This window comes from Notothenia rossii (assembly GCF_949606895.1).
Source record: "Notothenia rossii genome assembly, chromosome: 3".
NCBI classification, from domain to species: Eukaryota; Metazoa; Chordata; class Actinopteri; order Perciformes; family Nototheniidae; genus Notothenia; species Notothenia rossii.
Window position 1 is genome coordinate 19,012,733 of NC_136901.1, and position 22,169 is coordinate 19,034,901.

The following is a 22,169-nucleotide window of genomic DNA, read 5'->3' on the forward strand; positions in this document are numbered from 1 at the left end:
AATTATGCCACATCAAGGTGGAACGCTCTTCCCACTTCTGTAAAGGAAAGTAAAACTATACTTACCTTCAAAACCTCTCTTAAAGAGCACCTTCGGGGGAGAGCATTGCAAAACTGGCTCCGGTAATGGTACAAATCTCAACCTGTCGTACAATGGACAGCTTCCCCCCCCCATCTATGTATATACTCGCATTTTAGACTCTGTTACTAACTGTATATCTGTAGACTTGGTATGTCTTAAATGTGAGGTTAGGATGTATTAGAACGAAATCTAAAATGAAATTTGTAAATAAGCCATCTGTATGTAAAAAACCACCTGTATGTAAATTGTAAATAAGCCATCTGTATGTCAAATATGTCTTAAATGATATGATGAATTGGAAATGGGGGACCCTGATGTAAACAAGACGAAAGTCTTTCTCTGGTCTGCATCCCCTTAACAATTGTATGTTTTGAGCTGTACTGTACCCAATATACAAGCTGTTAATAAACTTTTCAATCAATCAATCAATCAATCAATCCCGATGGGCCGGTACCGAAGTGGGCCGGTCGGATAAGTCACTAGCACATCCCCCACTCCCCCCGTTGACAATTTACTAGTGGTACCGAAGTGGGCCGGTCGAGAGTCCCGGGCTGATTTTTAGTCCCAGTCCACCACTGGCTACATGACCGTATGATCGCCCATATTGACGCACCTAATTCCTAAACTTCTAACAGATACAACATAAAACGATCCTTCAGCCTCATATGAGCTCTCAGACACGTTCAAAATTAAAACTGTCATCGCTGTCTGAGCTTGCTGCTGTGTGCCCCATCGTGCGTTTACATGCAGATGCTGGGATCCTGAACGGTGCAGCTGGAGCGCTGTGCCCGCAATGACGTCACCCATAATTTGGCGGGACTTGAAGAGTCCCCGAGAAGATCCAGGAAATGGTCAACATTGAAGGGCAGATTAATGGTTATCAAAGTACAAATATCCAAAATCAGTTCAGTAACGGTTTTCAAGGGGACAATATTTACTCAAATTGATGGGTTTGGATGATGGGGGAAACTCGTGTCACAGGCTCTTTAAATGTTGCTCTGATGCATGTCAATGCTGCCCAAGTGCAGACTTTCCTAATCTGACCTTAAATGGTAGAGGCCTGGAATGCCAAAAAAAGAAAAGCTATGAAATAAAATAAACGACGCCAGAAGAGAGACATGGTTTGCAGTCAGTAGTGTGATCGTGATAGATCGATTCTTTGTTTGATAATTGATCCAGCTGAGCCCACTCTTTTGACACACTACTATATATGACAATAACCAACCCAAAACAGAATGATGACAGTTAAATGGGCTGTGATACCACTAATGTCTTTTTTTTAGTACACTGATAAATGTTCAACTGATCATATAAAGTTCCCCTTTGAAAACGAAATGGTTCATCTGAAGGGGTTTTAAACCAATACATTTCAGGTATTGTAGTATATAAAGATGTCTGAATCAGATGTTTCTTTTGCATGACATTTAAAACAACCACATGGCATGTTGGACTATTATAAAATGAAGAAATGACAACAATGCTCAGCATATGAAGAGTTAAACCTGTTTACAAGGATCTGAGGGAAAGCAGCAGCACTGCTGTGCGGCTCACACAGGAACAGAGACAGCTCTATTGTTCCTCATTTTGTCTGTTGAGCCTGCAACGAGACTGCGTTCAAACCTAATCCATTACAACAGAAATGTGCTCTATCAAGTCAGCAGGTTGACAACATTCGGGGACAACAGATTTTAAAAGAAATGTAACTGCACGTTGATCAAGTGGGAAACAATGCTGACTTCCATGAAGACTTTATCGAACAGCAACAATGAGTGGGGCTTTCTCACCCTGCATTGCAGGGGGGAGCGTGTTCTCCCAGCATGCTTTGCTGCTGGCACCCACAGGGAGGCAGCCGGACCTCGACGGCCCTCATTATCTCCCTCTCTCCCTGTCTCCACGTCTCTCGCCCTGGCTCTACTTTGCTGAGTCCCAGTGGCTGCCGAGGTGCAGTGGCCCGCTTTCACTGTGCTGCTCTTAAAGCTGCACACACCTTACCACTAACCTGAGTGGAAACAGGCTGGACCAACCCAAAAAACGTTTACTGGCATTACAGGTGACGGTTAAAAACATACAAAAGTATCAAAAAGGTCTCTACATACACATTTAGGAATTATTTGTATGGGTATGCAAACCATACTGGCTGTCATTTTAAAGAACTGCAGTATGCTTTGCTTATGCAGGCAAGCACACTGCATCTCTTGAGACCATTGGCACACTTTTACCTAAAGGGCACTGGATGTTCTGCAAAACATATTGCAATCCATTGTGTACACAGCTAAGGTTTTATGTGACTGGATAAAACAACACAGCCATCTAAATCTAAACATTCAGAACTAATATACCCTATAAACCTGTAGACATGTCACGTTGACCAAATATTCTCCAAGTACCTGCCTAGTAAAATTATTATTATTGAGTCATCTTAGATTTTTAACTGAGAATAAATTCATGAGAATTAAAGTTTTGGGCTGGTAAAACCAAAACAAGTTATGGCAAGCCATGCTACATTATGAGCAGCGTAATACACTGTTCTAATGGCTTCTGCGGCAATATGATTATTTTAAGTAACAGGCAATTAAGCCTGTTCAAAACTTGCTCTATTTCTAATGTGACCCCAATTAATTTCCCTACTGACGTTATCACTTCTGACTAAAAACAAGATAATAACCCTACATGATCATTTCAGAGAGCTTAGTGTGGAATCAAATAAACACCGCTACAGGTTTGAGTCAAGTATTTACATGCGCCTTTCCTCCATTCTACAAATCTTCACACTGAGGGTTAACACAAATGTAACCACCAATGGAATGCTTGCTTTAAACTAATCTTGGAGGCTAATGCTTAAATGGCAATGCAGAAAATGTCTAGCATATCTTCATGACAACAGGCACACCTAGCTAAACAAACTCACCCTGCCTAATAAGACAAGTTGTGGAGCAGCACTGCAGAGAAACACTAAAATAGCTCATGGCTGGAGGGGGAGGATTCACCAACACAGGCTTCTCCACAGAACATGATACAGAACAGTGCTTCTTTTTCAACACCAAGTCATTAATACCACAATTAGAGAATCTTTACATGATGTGCACTGCTGAAAATCTACAAAAAGCAATGCACAGACTTAAAATGAGCTGAACTGTTATGGCCCTTCTGCACAGTGTCCTCTTAGTTTCTGGTTGCTAGAGCACCAGCACTCTGTTCTCTAGTGTGCAAACTCTAGGTTAAGATATTCAACACATGTAGACACCCTACTGAATGTGTTAGGATTACTGTCTGCATACCAGCCTCTGAGCATATGTGTGTGGAATTAAGATCATGTTTGTAGAGAAGGGGGGTACTGCATAAGTGGCTGCTGTTGCTCTCGAAAATAACCCACCAGTGCTTTGACCTTGGTTTGGTGACTGGTCAACTTTTAATAAAGTAAGAACCATCACAGTAATCTGTGATACATGGTGATAGGTTGGTTAAATCTCAGACATCGTTTTTGAGAAAAAGGGTGGCTGGATTGAAGAGAGGAGGATTGGACACGAGAGGACAAAAATGGACCTTTTAGCCCAAGGTGGCATTATGCTTAACAACCAAGTATGAATTATGCACCACTTTTATTTGAGATCATTTTTCCATAACTGTTTTTTCTTGTACCATGTCTTTTTCATCCTGTCATAGTGTTCACCAAGTGTGCTTTGGTAAGTCGCATTAGGACAGAAACCCGACACTGGGAATTGACTGTACCCCGTGATGTTCAAGGTTCTTGCAAGCCAACACCAGGGCACCATATTTAAACCTCACCGACTCTCTGTCAATGGACCACTGCCAAGCTGTAAAGGACAAAGGGGACGAGAGGGTCAAAAGATCAGATGGAGAGGGGATCACCAGACCATGTGCAGCCTTAGTGTCCACTATATTGTGGTTTGGATACTATAATCCCTGTGACAACTGCACTCTCTACAGTTTTAGATTAAAGTAAAATAAACCTGAATGATATATACACACATATAACTTTAACAAATATTCTTGAATATGCGACCTTACAGTAATATGATATCTAATGATTTAATACATTTCATAACTAGAGATGTCTTCTCTAAACATTGAAAAGTGTCCCTCAAAAAGAGTTGTGTCTGTATTACATTGGGGAAAAAAGTATTTAGTCAGCCACCAATTGTGCAAGTTCTCCCACTTAAAAAGATGAGGCCTGTAATTTTCATCCTAGGTACACTTCAACTATGAGAGACAGAATGGGGGGAAAGAATACAGGAAATCACATTGTAGGATTTTTAATGAATTAATTGGTAAATTCCTCGCTAAAATAAGTATTTGGTCACCTACAAACAAACAAGATTTCTGGCTCTAACAGACCTGCAACTTCTTCTTTAAGAGCCTCCTCTGTCCTCCACTTGTTAACTGTATTAATGGCACCTGTTTGAACTCGTTATCAGTATAAAAGACACCTGTCCACAACCTCAAACAGTCACACTCCAAACTCCACTAGCCAAGACCAAAGAGCTGTCAAAGGACACCAGAAACAAAATTGTAGACCTGCACCAGGCTGGGAAGACTGAATCTGCAATAGGTAAGAAGCTTGGTGTGAAGAAATCAACTGTGGGAGCAATTATTAGAAAATGGAAGACATACAAGACCACTGATAATCTCCCTCGATCTGGGGCTCCACGCAAGATCTCACCCCGTGGGGTCAAAATGATCACAAGAACGGTGAGCAAAAATCCCAGCACCACACGGGGGGACCTAGTCAATGACCTGCAGAGAGCTGGGAACAAAGTAACAAAGGCTACCATCAGTAACACACTACGCCGCCAGGGACTCAAATCCTGCAGTGCCAGACGTGTCCCCCTGCTTAAGCCAGTACATGTCCAGGCCCGTCTGAAGTTTGCTAGAGAGCATTTAGATGATCCAGAAGAGGATTTGGAGAATGTCATATGGTCAGATGAAACCAAAATAGAACTTTTTGGTAAAAACTCAACTAGACGTGTTTGGAGGAGAAAGAATGCTGAATTGCATCCAAAGAACACCATACCTACTGTGAAACATGGGGGTGGAAACATCATGCTTTGGGGCTGTTTTTCTGCAAAGGGACCAGGACGACTGATCCGTGTAAAGGAAAGAATGAATGGGGCCATGTATCGTGAGATTTTGAGTGACAACCTCCTTCCATCAGCAAGGGCATTGAAGATGAAACGTGGCTGGGTCTTTCAGCATGACAATGATCCCAAACACACCGCCCGGGCAACGAAGGAGTGGCTTTGTAAGAAGCTTTTCAAGGTCCTGGAGTGGCCTAGCCAGTCTCCAGATCTCAACCCCATAGAAAATCTTTGGAGGGAGTTGTAAGTCCGTGTTGCCCAGCGACAACCCCAAAACATCACTGCTCTAGAGGAGATCTGCATGGAGGAATGGGCCAAAATACCAGCAACAGTGTGTGAAAACCATGTGAAGACTTACAGAAAACGTTTGACCTCTGTCATTGCCAACAAAGGGTATTTAACAAAGTATTGAGATTAACTTTTGTTATTGACCAAATACTTATTTTCCACCATAATTTGCAAATAAATTCTTTAAAAATCAGACATTGTGATTTTCTGGATTTTCTTTTTCTCATTTTGTCTCTCATAGTTGAGGTATACCTAGGATGAAAGTTACAGGCCTCTCTCATCTTTTTAAGTGGGAGAACTTGCACAATTGCTGGCTGACTAAATACTTTTTTGCCCCACTGTATGTGTCGTATGATGCAATAAGACATTCTAACACGAGAACACCTTCTTCAATTACCTTACTCCATTAGGTTTACAAACTATCATTAAAAGCACAGCACTTGATGATTGAATGTGATCACGATTAACTGAACAAAATAAAATACTATCGAAGCTAAACTTTGTTAAACTTTAAAGGGTTTTCGATAAAAAAATAAATAGGCAACAAGTGACAAATAACCAATAAACTGCTGGAGGTTTTAATTTTGTTCCCCCTTCATCTTACCCCCCAAAAAATAAAAATAGATGTGATACAAATTCAATCTCTATTTTTTACAATCTAAGCAACTACATTTCTTCGATCATTGGTTGGCAAATATAGTCAGAAGATGTTAACAGAAATACAGATATTAGTGCACATAGTATGTTTGCCGATAAGTCAAATGAATTAGAAATACAGTACTACGAGGAGAAGACAGTGTGCTGCTCATCTTAGAATCTTCTAACCTGAACCTCTAGTGCAGGGGTGCCCACACTTTTTTGGCTGGTGAGCTACTTTTGAAATCACCAGCTAACCGAGGTCTACCAACCAAAAATAAAATCCCAAATTGCAAGGGTTGCTGAATAACACGTTTTATTTTTACATGGGATAACTACAATAGGGCTGCAACAAACGACTAATTTGATTATCGATTAATCTATAGATTAATGAAACGATTAATCGACTATTCGGACTACTACTGTGTGCCTTGCACAATTTCTCAAACGCTCTTATTTAGCCATCAACTTTTAGATTTAGTTTGAGGTTGTTTTAGGCATGTGGAAACTAACAATGAAGACAATAAAGATGAATACTTGATTCAAAAATACATATATTATTAAATTAACTTAAATTGTGAACAAAATTAACATTGCTTTTTATTTGAATTAAATAAATAATATTTCACATCAAAAGAAACAACAATGTTTTAACAAATCTTATTAAATAATCTGATGACAGAACTGGAAACAGAATAGCTGAAACTTTAACAAAATAAATAACTCAGTTACCTCTAATCATTAACCCATGTTTGTATAATGTAGTTAACTCTGTGTGTTGCTGCTAGCATACATAACACCTGACGTGGAAACGTTACTCGTGGATGGGGCTACAGAGCTACTCGAAAGACAGTCGAAACCGGTGCATTCCTCCGTCTGAATGTGGTGCACTTTTGCTAAATGTTTAGACAAATTGCTCGTGTTACCGCCCTTACATGCTAAACACTTTTGGTGACGAGCATTGTCCACCTCAAGACGGGTAACATGTAACCACACCTTGGAGCGCTTCTCTCCACCATCTCCTCCGTGTGTTGCTGCATGTAGCAGATGCGTGTGTGTAAACTGCCCCGCCCCCTTGCAAACAGACGGGGGAGAGAGAGATCTCTTCTGGATTGGAAAGATAGAAAATACACCGACCATAGACGCATTTGTTTGTCTTTTTGCATGTTAGAAACGAGTTGGCGACACTAAGACTAAGAGATAATGTTTGTGTAGCAATAATACATGACCTTTCTCTTTCTCAACTCGCTACTCGGAGGGAAGTCGCTGTCATATGCCTTGTGAACACTCCGATAATGCCTCTCCACGTTACCTTTCTTTGGCAGAGCGACGCTTGCTTTACAAATAAGGCAAATAACCTTTGAATGTGAAATCACAAAAAAAGATTCTCCTTCCCATTCTGTGTGGAAGTGGTATGTCTTTAGCTTTTTGCTCGTTCCCGCACTCATTTTGTTGTTTGTCTCTCCCGGCACTTGACTGATTTTGTATCGCTTTGCATTCTGTGTTAACAGACTGGAAAGCAATAGGTCGCTTTTTCTGTCAATCAAGTCAACTCCTGAATTAAGTGGCAGGGAGGCCAAAGGAGGAGGGATCAAAACCTGTTTTGTCTATTTTAACGGAGCTGGATTTTTTTTAATTTATGAATGACTGGCGATCTACCAGCATTGCCCCCGCGGTCGACCGGTCGACCGCGGTCGACGTACTGGGCACCTCTGCTCTAGTGGATATTCAATGTCGTATTGAGGGGCGGTATTTAGTGACAGGAACGCTGACAGGAGACGAGTAGTTACAACTAAGCATTGCTGTGTGCAGGCTAAATTTGAATTAGAACTGTTAAAGTGCCTTACATTTTCAATACAGAAGGAACGAAAGAGTTGTGTTGGCAATTTGAGTGTTTTTGTTGTATAAAGCATGTTCCTACATGTATACAAAATATAAAAACAACAATTATTTTTAGAATGAGCAGGCAGTTCGAGGTGCAAGTGAGGAAAGGGGTCTTTTTGAGGGGACTGTGTGAGGTCAGCAGGCCTATCGCCCATAAGAAGAGGTGTTACCTGATAAGTGGGTTAGTATTGCTGTCACGACATGCTCAGCAAGATGATAGGCTTCAGCCACCCATTCGTCGATGGCTTCTACCTCTTTGGAATATGTGCCGTTAAACACACTGTTGCTTTGGGAACATGAAGGATTAGGAACGGCGGAAAAGGAAGACTGCTGAGTAGATGCAGCATTGGGGTTAGCTTTGCCATGGTCCGGAACCTTTGACTGTAGAGACGCCACATCCTCTTCCTCTTCTTGACTGCTGCCCAGCTCCTTAAGAGCAGTGATAGTAAGCTGTTCTTGTTCAAGATCCATCACCATGGTCGGAGGGGACTGATTAGGACGCAAACCAGCTTTGCAGAACTTGTCCTCAGAAGGTACATTTTTGGGCGTATCATCCTGTTGTGCTTCATCCTGTCTTGATTTCAGGCACTCTCGCATGAACTCAACAAAGCTATCTGTAGGCTCAGAAACTGAGCTATCTGAGTCATTGCTTTCTGGATTGCTTGTCATTTCAGGAGCCTGTTGACCTGCTTTAGTGTCCTGCTGGAGCTTTGATTCAATCTTCTGTGCTGGGAGGCAGTTGCTATTATCTGTAACAATGTCAGTGGTCATTTTTTTATTGAAATCCTGCTCATTCATCCTGCTAAGTTTCTCACTTTGGAAAGAGGAATATGGATCTTGGGGATATTCTCTTTGACATTGCTGATCGACCAGCTTGGGGAAGGCTTCATCATCATTCACTGAAGTGAAATTATCCAGAATTGGACTGCTTGCATTCAGTGGTTCATTGTTGATTTGAGAAGGATCCGAAAGAAAGCGTTCTTTAGCACTCAACCCTTTTTCATCAATATCATCCAAGGTAGAGGATGCGTCATAATCGTATTCAAATGATTGTCGGTCATATATATCATCTTGCATGAAACTGGTTTTAGATAGTGAAGCCATTCCCATATGAGCCTCTTTTCCAGCAGTGTTGCTCTTTTCATCCACCTTGGATTGGTTGTAGGATGTTTCTATGAAAGCAACATCAGTCTTGCAAGGTTTGACCATGATATCTTGTGGTTCATCTGACCACTCATCATCGTTCTCTGGGAAGTCCACTTCTTCATTTGTGACTTTGAAAGGGTCTTCATCATTTTCTTTATTGGAAGTGGCCTGTGATTTTTCAGTTTGAGCTTGATTGGTTTGGGCCTCAGGTTTTGATGCAGACTCATGATGTACTGTTTCAGGAAGATTTTTGATTATGTTGTGTTTAGGAGAGTATTCAGCATCAGAGTCCACAGGTGAGGACGGGGGAGAGTAGCCTTCCATGATTTCGGTTTCTAATGGCCGTGTTTTGGGTGGTTCATGTTTACTATCCTCTGAGTCTGGGAGCTCCTTCTTCGGAGCCTCTCTAGCTTGTTCTCTTACAGCCTCATAGTCCTCATCTTCCTCCACTTCAAGCTCCATTTCCATCTCCTCATCACTGTAATTTGGCTCGTCAGTCTCTATGACATTTATTGTTGGCACCTGCATTAGCTTCCTCTCCGACTTTGGTGGAATCTCCTTTTCATCAGTGGGAAGATTCGGGGCTGCTGCAGCAGGGCTAGGATCATTTGAGACTGCTTCCGGAGGAACAGCAGCAGGAACAGAGACACCATCTTCAATGACTGTGTCGTCTGAATCTCCTGAGCTGTCGGCTTCACTTGCCTCTGGGGGCTCAAGATCTCCGGTACACATGTTCTTCTTGTCATCCAAGATATTATTTTTAGCATCCATGCCAACTGGTGGAGGGACATGAGGAGACTGGGAGTCAAAGCCTGCAGGAGGTGCAGTTGGAACTGGGCCTGAATCAAGTTTTGATGAAGCCTGGGCACCTGATTTTTCCTGTTGATCCCACATGTAGGCTGTTGGCAAATAGCTTAGATCAAATTCAGACTCCTCAATACATGACTGCTTCTGTGCATCACTAGAATCATTCTTCAGCTTTGAAGCTTCAGCAGGAGAATCCATGAACGCATCAGGGACTCCAGCAAAGAGAGCAGGAGCATCGGCTATAACTATGTCAGTTTCTTTCTTTGCCTTCGACGTCACAATGTCTGAAGTCAGGGTGGTTTTAGTTAGATCTACAGCAGCATAGTCTGGCACAGGAGGTAAATGAGACTTCATCCACTCTTCTGTTTCTTCAAATTCATTCACTTGTCTTAAATCTCCAAGCACTTCAAAGGGAGATTCCGGTGACTCTTGATCAGTAGATCCTCCTCTTTTCTGGACAGTTGGCATAGCTCTCTCAGTGGGAAATTGAGGGGTCTCAAATGGTGATTTTGGGGTCCCAGTGGGAGATTTGTTGGTCTCATTGGGAGATTTGGGGGTCTCACTGGAGAATGTTGGTGTTTCAGTGAAAAATGTGGAGGTCTTAGTGGAGAATTTCTGTACCTCAGTTGGAGATTTTTGGGTCTCAGTGGGAGATCTGGGTGTCTCAGTGGGAGATCTGGGTGTCTCAGTGGGAGATCTGGGTGTCTCAGCGGGAGAACTGGGTGTCTCAGCGGGAGATCTGGGTGTCTCAGTTGAGAAGTTTGGATTTTCAGTAAAGAATGTGGAGGTCTTAGTGGAGAATTTCTGCACCTCAGTTGGAGCTTTTTGGGTCTCAGTGGGAGATCTGGGTGTCTCAGTGGGAGATTTCTCATGGTTGCGGTCTCTGAAGTGAGAAAAACCACCATCACTTCTAAAATCTGGTTCCTTCTTTTTGGCAGCCAGAGCTTCAAGTGCCTTGATTCGCTCCGAAACGGGAGATGTCTTTATCGGTGAGTCTGGTCGTCCATCTGGCGGCCCTGGTTCACTCCCGTAATTACTAGGGGTGGATGAGCCATGCTGAGAAGGAAAACGAAGGGATGTCGCGACACCTTCGCATGGCTTGTCGGAGCCCAGGGCCACTCTTTTGTCTGCATCGGCACGCAAAAAGCGAACAGCGAAGAAGAAAAGGAGGGGGGGTCATATATCACACCACACTACATTTTCATGCACTTCTAATATTATTCAGCAAGGCCTTGATGTTGCAGCCCAGGCATTCATGCATTGCATCATGGAAATTCATATAATGGATGGGATTTTTATGCTTTGCATGCTGTTTTCTACTTCAAAGTTGCAATAAAGCAATCCGGTCCGTATGAACTTAAATTATCTGAATGATCAGATAAACAGCAAAAGAAAAAGAAAAAAACACTAATCTCTTCATGTGTGGATATGGTGATTGATGTATATAAATTCCTTAACAATTGCAGTCATTAAATACATTTTGTAATGTTTTATATGATTAAATTAAACAATTAAAACATTTTATTCATATTCATTTTCAAAAATAGATTTGACTAAAACATAGAATTGGTATTAACTACTCAACTCTAGACTCCTATAATCTGAGCTGGGATTTACACCACACATTTGTGGGATTACATATTGGTCATGTGAAATGCTATTTCTTTTTTCAAGGTAAACTCACTTAGGCTACTACTGCTAATGTTACAAAGAAGAAAGTGCAAATGCAACTTTTAAAAAAAACTGAAAAAGTTGTAACAGCCGACATCATTTTCACCTTCACCACAGAACACCATGGACTGTTACACAAGTAACAAAACATGATTGAGATATAAAAAAGGCATCTAAAAAAACAGACGAAAGATCAGAAGGATAAAAGTTGCACCTACACCCCAAGGCCTTTTATTACTTTAGGATGTATCAGAATTCCTTTAGAATCATCTTCGTAAAAGGTGAATGTTTCTGCATAATCAACATGTTCCTTTTATAATGCAAAACCATGTGACTTATAATGCACTTTTAAACTATTTCTCTTTCCACTTAAAACAAGGGTGTGCAGCACTGCTTCAATGTTAAATACCTCATCTGACAGATTGGAAATTAATATTGAATGTTTTTTTTTTTGTTTCATAAAGCTTTGGGCTTACTTCAAGTTACTTTATTTCTGTGCCAATTATGTGTGTAAATATGCCTATTAGATAGAAAATAAGCAGTGGGAAGAGGGAAGGAGACCAAGCGTAGTAAATTTGTTGTACTAGCCTGGCACACTACAATCCGCTTTGAATCAAAACAGTCAATTGAAGTTCTGAAATCAGGCACACGCTGTTAAGTTAAGTCAGGTGGGGCCTTAAAACCGTGGATATAGTCTGTGTTCAAGCTTCAGTTTGAAAAATGTGCTGACTACCAGTTAACTTACTAAGAAATTGTCCTTCAAAACCTACCTACAGATCTCCATGCTGTTTTCAAATATTAGCGAAAAAGGATTGACCTAGCAAACAACCATATTACTAATGATGGAAAACTTTAATACAGTTTAATGTAGAAAAAAACGGCCATTAGGCAAAGGACTAATCTAAAAAATGTCTCAATCACAAACAGAGATGCATTCACTGTGCTCAGTGACAAGCTACCTAATCAGTAATTGTAAACTATGTATTATAACATCCTCAAAATTATGTAAGGATCGGATACCGAAATTATAAAATGCCAAAAGTTAGGCAATATTGCCTTCACAGTGCAGTTAATCAGGTCATTCATCATTTCCTCAGCCAAACAGCTGAAGAGACGTTTATAGTCACTGTGATGGCAGGGCCCCCTTCCCCAGCCATGTGGCCACTAAGTCACCTGGATGTTTCTAAAGACATTCAAAGATATTCTAAGCAACTGTTCCAACAGTCAAATGGTTGTTCAAACACCAATGATCTCTCATGTCACCTGCCATGATGCCATTAGGACAGGGTATTGTCTATATTAACCTCCAACTGATTTAACCTTTACCTATCAAGCCCACTTGAATAAAGTATTTTCAGATCCACATATTTTTATATCCCCTGCATAGGCAGAGACTTTTCCACTGATGGCCAACTGACTGGTCCACTTTGTCTTGGACTGCTACCTCCCCTTTTCCACAATACAATGCCTTGTTCAAACTAGGCCACATGAATGGACTTTCCATCTAGCCAGCAGCATTGTAGTCCTCTGGCTCTGTACTAGTAAACAAATTCCATAACAGCTCGTGCTCTGAGAACACATCCACAGATTCTAGAGAGAGCCAGGGCTACTTCATTTGAAAATCAACTTCCAGAGAGACTATAATTCAGGAGAAGCTTTATGAACATGGTTATAAAAAAAAACTATCAACAAGTTTAATTTGTAATGGGCCACTAGTGATGTGCCATCTGCCAAATTAGGCCTCAGTGGACTTCCATGTCTGATTTATGTAATCTGCTCTCTGCAGTAGCTGGAGTTGAGGTAATGTGAATGTGGCCCCAAAATCATTTGTTACAATTAGCTAAATGTTCTCTTACCCTGAACATGAAATGTTATTCTTGGGATCAGTATATGTGATGAAATAATCTGAAATTAAGTGGGTTTTAAATCATATATCTCCTTATCACTCAGACTTAACAAAGGGGTATACACCAAACTAATAAAGGAATTTACATTGAAACCCCAGGCATTGCTTTACTGATTACAAAATGTAATGCTTAAGCTCAGTCAGATATTTTTGGTGAGAAACAGATGACTCAGTAGTTCAAATTCCACTGGGTGCAGTCACGTCCCGTCATTCCTCACTCATAGTGAATAGTTTGGATGCATGAGACATAAGTGTTGTAATGGTACCCTGTGACTAAGGATACTTTGTGGCTCGCGTTATCTTCCCTAATCAATCTATTATACTATATCACTAAACAAAAAAAAATACTTTCACAAGTATTGGTTAATAGTATAGACTACTAAGACTGATGAAAATGACAGCATAAAAAGAATCTGAAATCAAAATAAAATAACGCTCAAAGAAAACCTACTTTTTAATGCTTAAGCAATGATGTGAGACATGCACAGAGCCATAAGCTGATATAGGGGTGGAGGGCAAGTGAAACCTGGGTCTGCCACAGGCGTTGGCAGGCCCAGGTCATCGGGCGGTGGATGATGCCTCCAGTGCCACTCATCCTCTGGGGGCTGGCTGCTACTGGGACTGAGGGGAGCTCGGGCTTGGATACTAGGGCAGCAGAAAGCTGGTACCTCCGGAGACACCAACCTGATTCATTTTTAGATTTCTGCTCTTGTGCGCACAATGTGAACTTGAACTTCTCTGCTTTCTTAAAATAAGGTGGCAATCTTGGGATTATCTTGTACCTACAGTGAGTGCTGCTGACCTAAATAATGCTCACTAGCAGGCGGTAAAGACAGAAATGGATCAGATTGCTAGCAGCTGCAGAGGTATGGTCTTCCATGTCTCATTTTTTTTGTCCTGTCAAGATTCTGTTTGGGTGAGAACAAGCAGCATTGAATCCTAAAACGGACAAAGACTCGTTTAGATTAGGGTTAGTGAGTGCTAGTTATGTATGCCAAATGTATAAACTGAGGCACATTATTTCAAATGCACCACGTGTTCATATAAGTAAAAGCTCTGAAGGTGAAGCTGCTCGGACTATCACTATGCCTGCAGCTTTAACATTAACTAACAATGTAAACTGTCAATAGGTCAAGATTTCTATTTACGGCATGAGCTAGAGAGGTTTCATCTCAAGTTGCAGAAGGGGTTGGGGGTGGTGAAGAGAATTACCAATACCATATGTCTGAGAACATGAGCTGTGCTGCGTTGCGTTGCGTTGATAACTTACAATTAGTCCAGCAACTAAGGGTCAGCAGTGTTGGAAACAGATGGAGTAGCATGGCAAGGTTTTATTGGAGGAGGGGTGGGTAAATACCGTTTGAGCTAGGAAAGGAGCTGGGGTTAAGACAGTAGTTCGCCATGTTATTAGTTTCTTTTTAGGTTGGTTCTATTTTAATAGAAGATTACGAGCAGGAGAGGGGCACTAGAAAGAGGGATGAGGTAGCGCAGTACAGCAGCAGGCCAGCGAGAGAGAAAAGGACGGAGGGAGAGAGCAGGCGAGCAGCGTAAGAGAACCATACACTTGCCTTGAGGAGACTGAATGAGAGATACAGGCGAAGAGGAAAGAAAGGAATCTGAAAAAGGAAATAAAAGTACAGAAGTATGATCATCCTAGAAGAGGAAGAAAATAAGTCCTATCCATCAGACCCAGTCAAATTCAAATAAAGGCAGTACAATTAGGAGAAAACAAGAGTGAACTTATCCAGCCTTATCAACTCTACATACTATACAAAAAGCTACAAATAAAGACCAAATAAAGACTAATTGTAAAAAAGTAGCCAGTAAACCTTCAATAACTTTAATACATGCACTTATATTTGCTATGCAGGCAAGACCAAGACAGTTGAATTTAGCAGCAGACAAAAGCCCTTCTCACTTTGCTTTAGTGTGGCTATGAGCAAACAGAAGTGCTTCCTGCTACTTAACTAAATACTATTTAGTCTTGAGAACTTCTCCAAGGACTTATGTTGCTAAAGAAACCAACAGGTCCAAGTTTTCATGTACACTATACAGCAAATAGTAACTGGGCAGCCCTGTTCAAGAACGCCGTCTTTTTGGTTCGTTTTTTACATGGTTGGTAGAGGCCCTTTACTTGAGGGAAATCTTAACACTACAGCACACAATGATGAAGTGTTCTTCCAACTTTGGATCAGCAGTTTGTGTTTGGCCACTTCTGTTTCTACCTTACACTGTCCTCCTGCATAAAGTCAGCTCCATAAAGAAATAGTGTTCCCAGTTTGGCCTGGAAGACTGGCCTACACAGAGCCCTAACCTACACCCCATTCAGGCGGTGGTGGCGAAGTCCATAGGGAGTTTGCTTGGCAACTGGAAGGTCTCCAGTTCAAGTCCCGGAAAGACCAAGTGCTACGAGGTGTCCCTGAGCAAGGTACCGTTCCCTACACTGCTCCCTGGGCGCCATACATAATGGCAGCCCACTGCTCCCAACACTAGGATGGGTCAAATGCAGAGAAATCATTTTGTTACATAGTACCTGTACTACGTAATGAAAATAAGTTGAATCTTCAATTCAACACCCTTGGGGTGAACTGGAATGCCAACTGCAAACCAGACCGGATCACCCAAAGTTAATGTTAACTCTTTCATTCTCTGATGATAGACAATCCGTGAATCCAATGGGAAGCCTTATGGGAAGCCTGAAACCAAAAAAGTGGTGGCTGGAATGTAAGGGGCCAAATACCTGCAAACAGTTCCTCAAGGTTAAAAGTTTAAGAGTGTTCACACCTCAACCTCCATTCCATCAGACTGGTTGTGCATGCCAGGAGAGAAATGTCTTGTCAAGGGAAAGGACTGAAGATGTGTAAGAATTTCAGGTTTACCAAGGGAGGTGCAGCGTCTTGTTTCAGTAACGCTGAATAGGGGTTTATACAGGCTGGGGAGGTTGGGTTGGTGTGTCCTCGATGTGCAGCATTCCTTCTCTCCGATTCACACTCTCTGAACACACCACACCTTCACTTTTTAACCACAATGAGGGCTATGTCTACGTCTTTCTTGTGCTTCCCCATTTATTTTTAGGGACAAATTGGTGAGAATTGAATTAAGAAGATACTGGTCGAAAACTATATATACCTGTAGACATAAACATGACAACTAATATGATAGTTCAGAACCTTCGAAATTAAAAGCATGCATAAATATCATGGTTCAACACATTAACAAAAATCACAAGTATGTCATTATGGAAAGACATACTTTATGGCATCTTTGGAAAACGCTGATGACTGCTGTTAAGCTGTGGAAATGTTACAAAAACACAACATATATATCTAAAGAGGAATGAACAAGAATGCATGTGATGGTGTTTTAAACACAGCAGAGACAAAAATCCAAGCTGAATAATGTCCAACTATATAACCAGAGCAGATCAAAAGAGTTAGCTCAGGCTGCTTAACTAAACATTTGCTTTACTTAAGGTGCATTAAGTCATGTTTTAGGGGGCAGTGAACAAAATGAAAACGCAACATCTGACATGTCGTAACCTTATAAAGCTTTACAGATATATCTCTATTATCCTAGAAGATATAGTACAATGCTAGAATTCTTGTTTTGTAGCACTTCTTGCCACTCTATGAATCCAAATACTAATCCTTCTTTAAAGGATAGGTTTCTACCAACTATTGAGAAAAAAACATATGGCTCTTTAGCTCCACAACTTGTCTGTCTACTTAGTGTTGATGGACAACAGTCATTCTCACATTTCTAGCAGCTGATTGCAGCTGCTGGAAAAGAGGCTAAAGAGATCAGAGAGTGTGGGTCGTACAGCCAAAACATTGAGCTAAAAGAGGCTAAAAACCTCTAGAGCTGAAGGGAACTGCAGGATTGCTGATCATTCACTGTGAGTTTGTCAAAATCATCCTTTAATTCTGATGAACTAAAGAGCAGATCGCGTTCACACCGGTCCCTGAGGGAAGATTACGCAAATGAAGCCGCTGCCGTCACTTCTTCTTCGCCGCAAACAACTTCACGGCGTATACTGCCACCCGAAGTCCCCGGTCGGAAGTCCCCGGAGTTGGGGACTGGCTTCAGTAGAAGCTGCTGGGACTCCCAGCAGCTTCTACTGAAGCCTTCCGAGTAAATCGCCAGAACGCCGACACCTCCTCATCTCCACCGCTCCCATTTTTCTTTTGTGTTGCCATAAGTTAGTCTCTCTCCGTTGGTGCGCTGGGCTAATGCTAATGCTAATGCCAGCAAATACAATGGCGGCTTCACAAAACTTTCCGAGTTTTACGGGTCCTGGTTTGCAATCCGCCCAGCCAATCAGAAATGGGAACCTTTTTCTCTCATGAAAGTACCTGCTCTCTAGCAGGGACTAAAAAGGGGGTGAAAAGGTTCTCATGAACTAAGTTCTAGTTCCGGATTTTTTTGGAGTGAACGCAACATTTCAAGAACTATCGGAACTATACTGGGAAAAGTAATCCGGTGTGAAAGCGCCTATTAAGTCAGTGTGCAATCCAAATACTACGGTTCATCTGTGTTAAATCTATCATTGGCAGACGTGAGTTGGAAGCTTTGCCACTGTGCCTTTAGGGCTTCTTAAGCTCATAACCTAGTGGAAATGATGGTGCAGGGCGGGTCTTCTCCCTGCCCTAGCTACCCTGTACTGTCCACCCTGAGGGCTCTATGATGCCTCTGTGGCTGCAGTGATATAGTCCGCTCCTGCAGGGGTGGGTGGGGGCGTGCTGGCAAGACAAGTGGAGAGAGAGGGAAAGGAGGCTGAAAGAACTCTGTGTTCCTTGCAGCTTTGCTTGTGAGCTTCATTTTTAGGTAGTTTAAATTTAAAGAGCCTGTGACACGAACCCAACAACTGTTGTGCAATGAAATAGTGGGCTACTAGTAATCTCGAACCGTCAGTTTAAAAAAGAAAAAGCGATACCGTTCCGATAAATATCAATAATTTCGAACATCGCGGGAAAATTCCTTCGACTCATTTTGAGGTTTTGGGGGAAGCCGGAAGTGACGTCAATGCGGGAACGCTTCACTGTGCGGCGAGAGAGCCAAACACGGACAAAGTGTGCTGTCATGCGTAGAAATGGTGAATTACTGAGTTTAGGCACGTTAATAACGTTTTAATGAAGTTGACTACATTATATTCATATTTGTCAGTGCTTTCATGTCAATTCGGCGAACATAAACATAAATGATCGTGGTGAAGATGATGATTAAATTAGGATTAAAAATCGGTAGTGAGAGCTGCTGAATTTCCTCCCGTCGGATGTGATATAAAAACAAATCGATTATTTTTGTAAACTCAAGTGGATGAAACTACATTTATTAGTGCTTTCATGTCAATTCGGCGAACATATGACACATTAAATGATCGTGAGGATGATGATGTAAACATCTTTTGTTTGAGCCGGTCTGCATTTCCTGATGAGAAAACTAACCTTAGCTTTTTGTAGTTGCTCAGTGGTGTAGTGGGCGTTGGACGCGGGGGTACGCCGTACCCCCACTTATTTGAAGCATGATTTCTTTTTTAAATAGTCTAATACATCTAAAATCATTGCCAGTGTTATCAGTTGCAAGTGTGTGTTTGTTGTAATAATGACGACAACATAATAGGCAGATTTCACAGTAATTCTAATAAAAACGGAGCTCAAGCATTTATGCAACTTGATTTGAAGCGTGTGTGTGTGATGGGCAGAACTGTGTGTGTAGGGTGACCAGGTGTCCCGCACTGTGCGAGACTGCACACACACCATTTTTATTATTTGTCCCGCGTCCCACACATTGAGAATATGTCCCGCATTTGAGTGATAGTCGCGCAGAAAGGCTGGATCGGTTCGCTGACAGCCGGCACCGCCCTTTATTATTATATTGTCTAAACGGCATCATGTAAATTGCCCGATGGGCCGGTACCGAAGTGGGCCGGTCGGATAAGTCACTAGCACATCCCCCACTCCCCCCGTTGACAATTTACTAGTTGTACCGAAGTGGGCCGGTCGAGAGTCCCGGGCTGATTTTTAGTCCCAGTCCACCACTGGCTACATGACCGTATGATCGCCCATATTTACGCACCTAATTCCTAAACTTCTAACAGATACAAAATAAACCGATCCTTCAGCCTCATATGAGCTCTCAGACACATTCAAAATTAAACTGTCATCGCTGTCTGAGCTTGCTGCTGTGTGCGCCATTGTGCGTTTACATGCAGATGCTGGGATCCTGAACGGTGCAGCTGGAGCGCTGTGCCCGCATTGACGTCACCCATAATTTGGCGGGACTTGAAGAATCCCCGAGAAGATCCAGGAAATGGTCAACATTGAAGGGCAGATTAATGGTTATCAAAGTACAAATATCCAAAATCAGTTCAGTAACGGTTTTCAAGGGGACAATATTTACTCAAATTGATGGGTTTGGATGATGGGGGAAAATCGTGTCACAGGCTCTTTAATACCTATAGTTTCCAATTTACTGAAATATGAGTTTTTCAAACAACATTGATATGAATGATAAAAACCACTAGGTTTGGTACACTATGAACCACAGCAATTACAGTTCTGGTAACTCATCAAATGTACATTTCTCCATTGTTGGGAAAATTAAGGATTTCTGATAACAAATTGGGAGTTTTCTATAAAACAGTGTCAAAGCACAGGAAATAACCCAATTCTCTCTTCAGTGAACATTATTTAACTGGTTGTAGATCAAAATAGAGGTGGGGTTGGTGCCTCAAGTAATTTAAATGTTAGTCTGCTCATATTACAACATTCCTATAATAAGATATGAGCAACGTGACAGCTGAACATGTAACGACAGTTATCAAACTGTGTGCTAAGAATTACTGTAAAAGGCCAGCAATTTGTGTAATAAGGTCTAAAGTAAGACTTCGCACTGTTTGAGATGAGATTACACATAATGCATCAATACCTAGATTGATTCCAAGGCTAACTTCCATGAAAAATATGATGCAATGTGGTTTCAGAAATGAGGTCCTCATTTTGAAGTGTGTCACTTCCTTTGTGACTATTGTCACTCATCAGTGTGCAAGTCAAGTGAAATAGTCTCAGCTACAGACAGGAGCTGGAGAGGTTACATCCACTGAGGCAAAGATAGACCTGTGTAGATTATTATGGAAACTACTGCAATAAGGCATGGGCAATGAACATGTCATGATAAACTAGAAAGAATACTTCCATATAAGTTATGAGGCAACATTTCAGGATACACATGCACATGTGACCAGCAAAAACTACAAATCAATCCTTTCTGTGGATGTTTTAAATGAAAAGCCAGGTGTTATTGGTAAACATGTAGTTAAAGAAGGGATTAACTATGGTTTAGAAAACCCTATGAATAAGTGAATATAACATGTATGTCTGATGTTGTAGTGAGGGAATGACTGCTGAAGTAGTTTACATGGTGCTAGGTTTACAGACAAAAAGATTGTTTTTAAATGGACAGCAAAGTAAAACAGGAGCAGATCAGAGAAAAGGGATGTTTTTATAAAATATGATAAACAGGTGAATAAAGCTTAACCATTGGCCTGGATTTGTGCCTGTGTCCAGCCTTGTTTGGGTAATATTGCAACAAAACGAATTGACTATAAATAATGTAACTGTTCCTGTGATTAGTACATTACTGCAATGACATCATAGGGAATGACTGCTCAAAGCAACACAGCGTACCTTTTAACTGTCTGTCTACCTAAGCACATTCATCAAATCATTGACAGATTAATCAACAACAAATAAATCATTAGCTGTAGACTATTTCACAACAAGAAATATCTTCATTTGGTTGGTTTTATTTAAATGGAAGTCCCTTCGTAAAATAAAATTACACAAACTTATATACATATAAGTTGTTAAAAGTGACATTCAATTGCAAAATCAAACTCAAATACAATTGAAAGTTATTTACTAGTAAGAAAAACAGATTTAAAGACATTGTCTTTCCATATGATAACGATGCAGGGTAGGCCCAAAGCCCACATTCGTAGATGACTCAGCAGGGCTGTAATGACTAAGGTTCACAGAAGTCAATGTCTGTTATCTGTCATGGAATGGAAAAAAGCTACCCTAATTAGAGATGTCCCGATCCGATCACGTGATCGGGGATCGGAACCGATCACGTGATTTTCAAAAGATCGGAATCGGGAGAAAAAAAATTGGGGATCGGGATTTTTTTTTTTTTTTTTTTTAAAATACTTTTTTTTAAATGTTGTATTCAATGTTACAAATCAAAAATGACCATGTTCAAGTCTTAAAGTCATCCTGAGGCCTTAGTTTTGGTTTCAAATTACACAACATCATGTATGTGTTGCTTCTTTGGGGCTTGTTTTCATAGACCTGGTTGCTTATTTCTCTCAAATCTGGCAACAGAGTGGGCAGGGCGCAGTGTCTAATTGTAGCAGTAAGCTAACGAGTACTGATAAGCTTTATTTTGTTTTGATCCAATGCTGCACGACTGAACTGATCCAATGCTGCTGTGAAAGAAAGAAGCTATATCCATGTTGGATAGAATATCCAATTTAAATAAAATAATAACCGTAAGGGACAACTTGAATGCTTTTTTTCTTTTTTTTCTCTTAATGCATTGCATAAAGATCGGATCGGGAAAAATCGATATCGGCAAATTGTCAAAATCAAATGATC

At 41.2% G+C, this 22,169-nt stretch overlaps 1 protein-coding gene across 3 annotated transcripts in view; it reads right to left on the minus strand.

Annotated features, from left to right (window-relative positions):
- The window catches only part of rtn3 (reticulon 3), a 43,040-nt gene that overhangs the window by 18,807 nt on the left and 2,064 nt on the right, over positions 1 to 22,169 (minus strand). Inside the window, exons 2-3 of one of the 3 annotated variants that reach the window (XM_079669246.1) lie at positions 15,084 to 15,131; positions 8,156 to 11,065 (exon numbers count right to left, since the gene is read on the minus strand). The exons of 1 other annotated variant lie outside the window; for it this stretch is intronic. In XM_079669246.1, the coding sequence (XP_079525372.1) occupies positions 8,156 to 11,065; positions 15,084 to 15,131 (2,958 nt within the window). The remainder of the gene's footprint in view (positions 1 to 8,155; positions 11,066 to 15,083; positions 15,132 to 22,169) is intronic. One more of the 3 variants, XM_079669247.1, reaches the window with a different exon arrangement.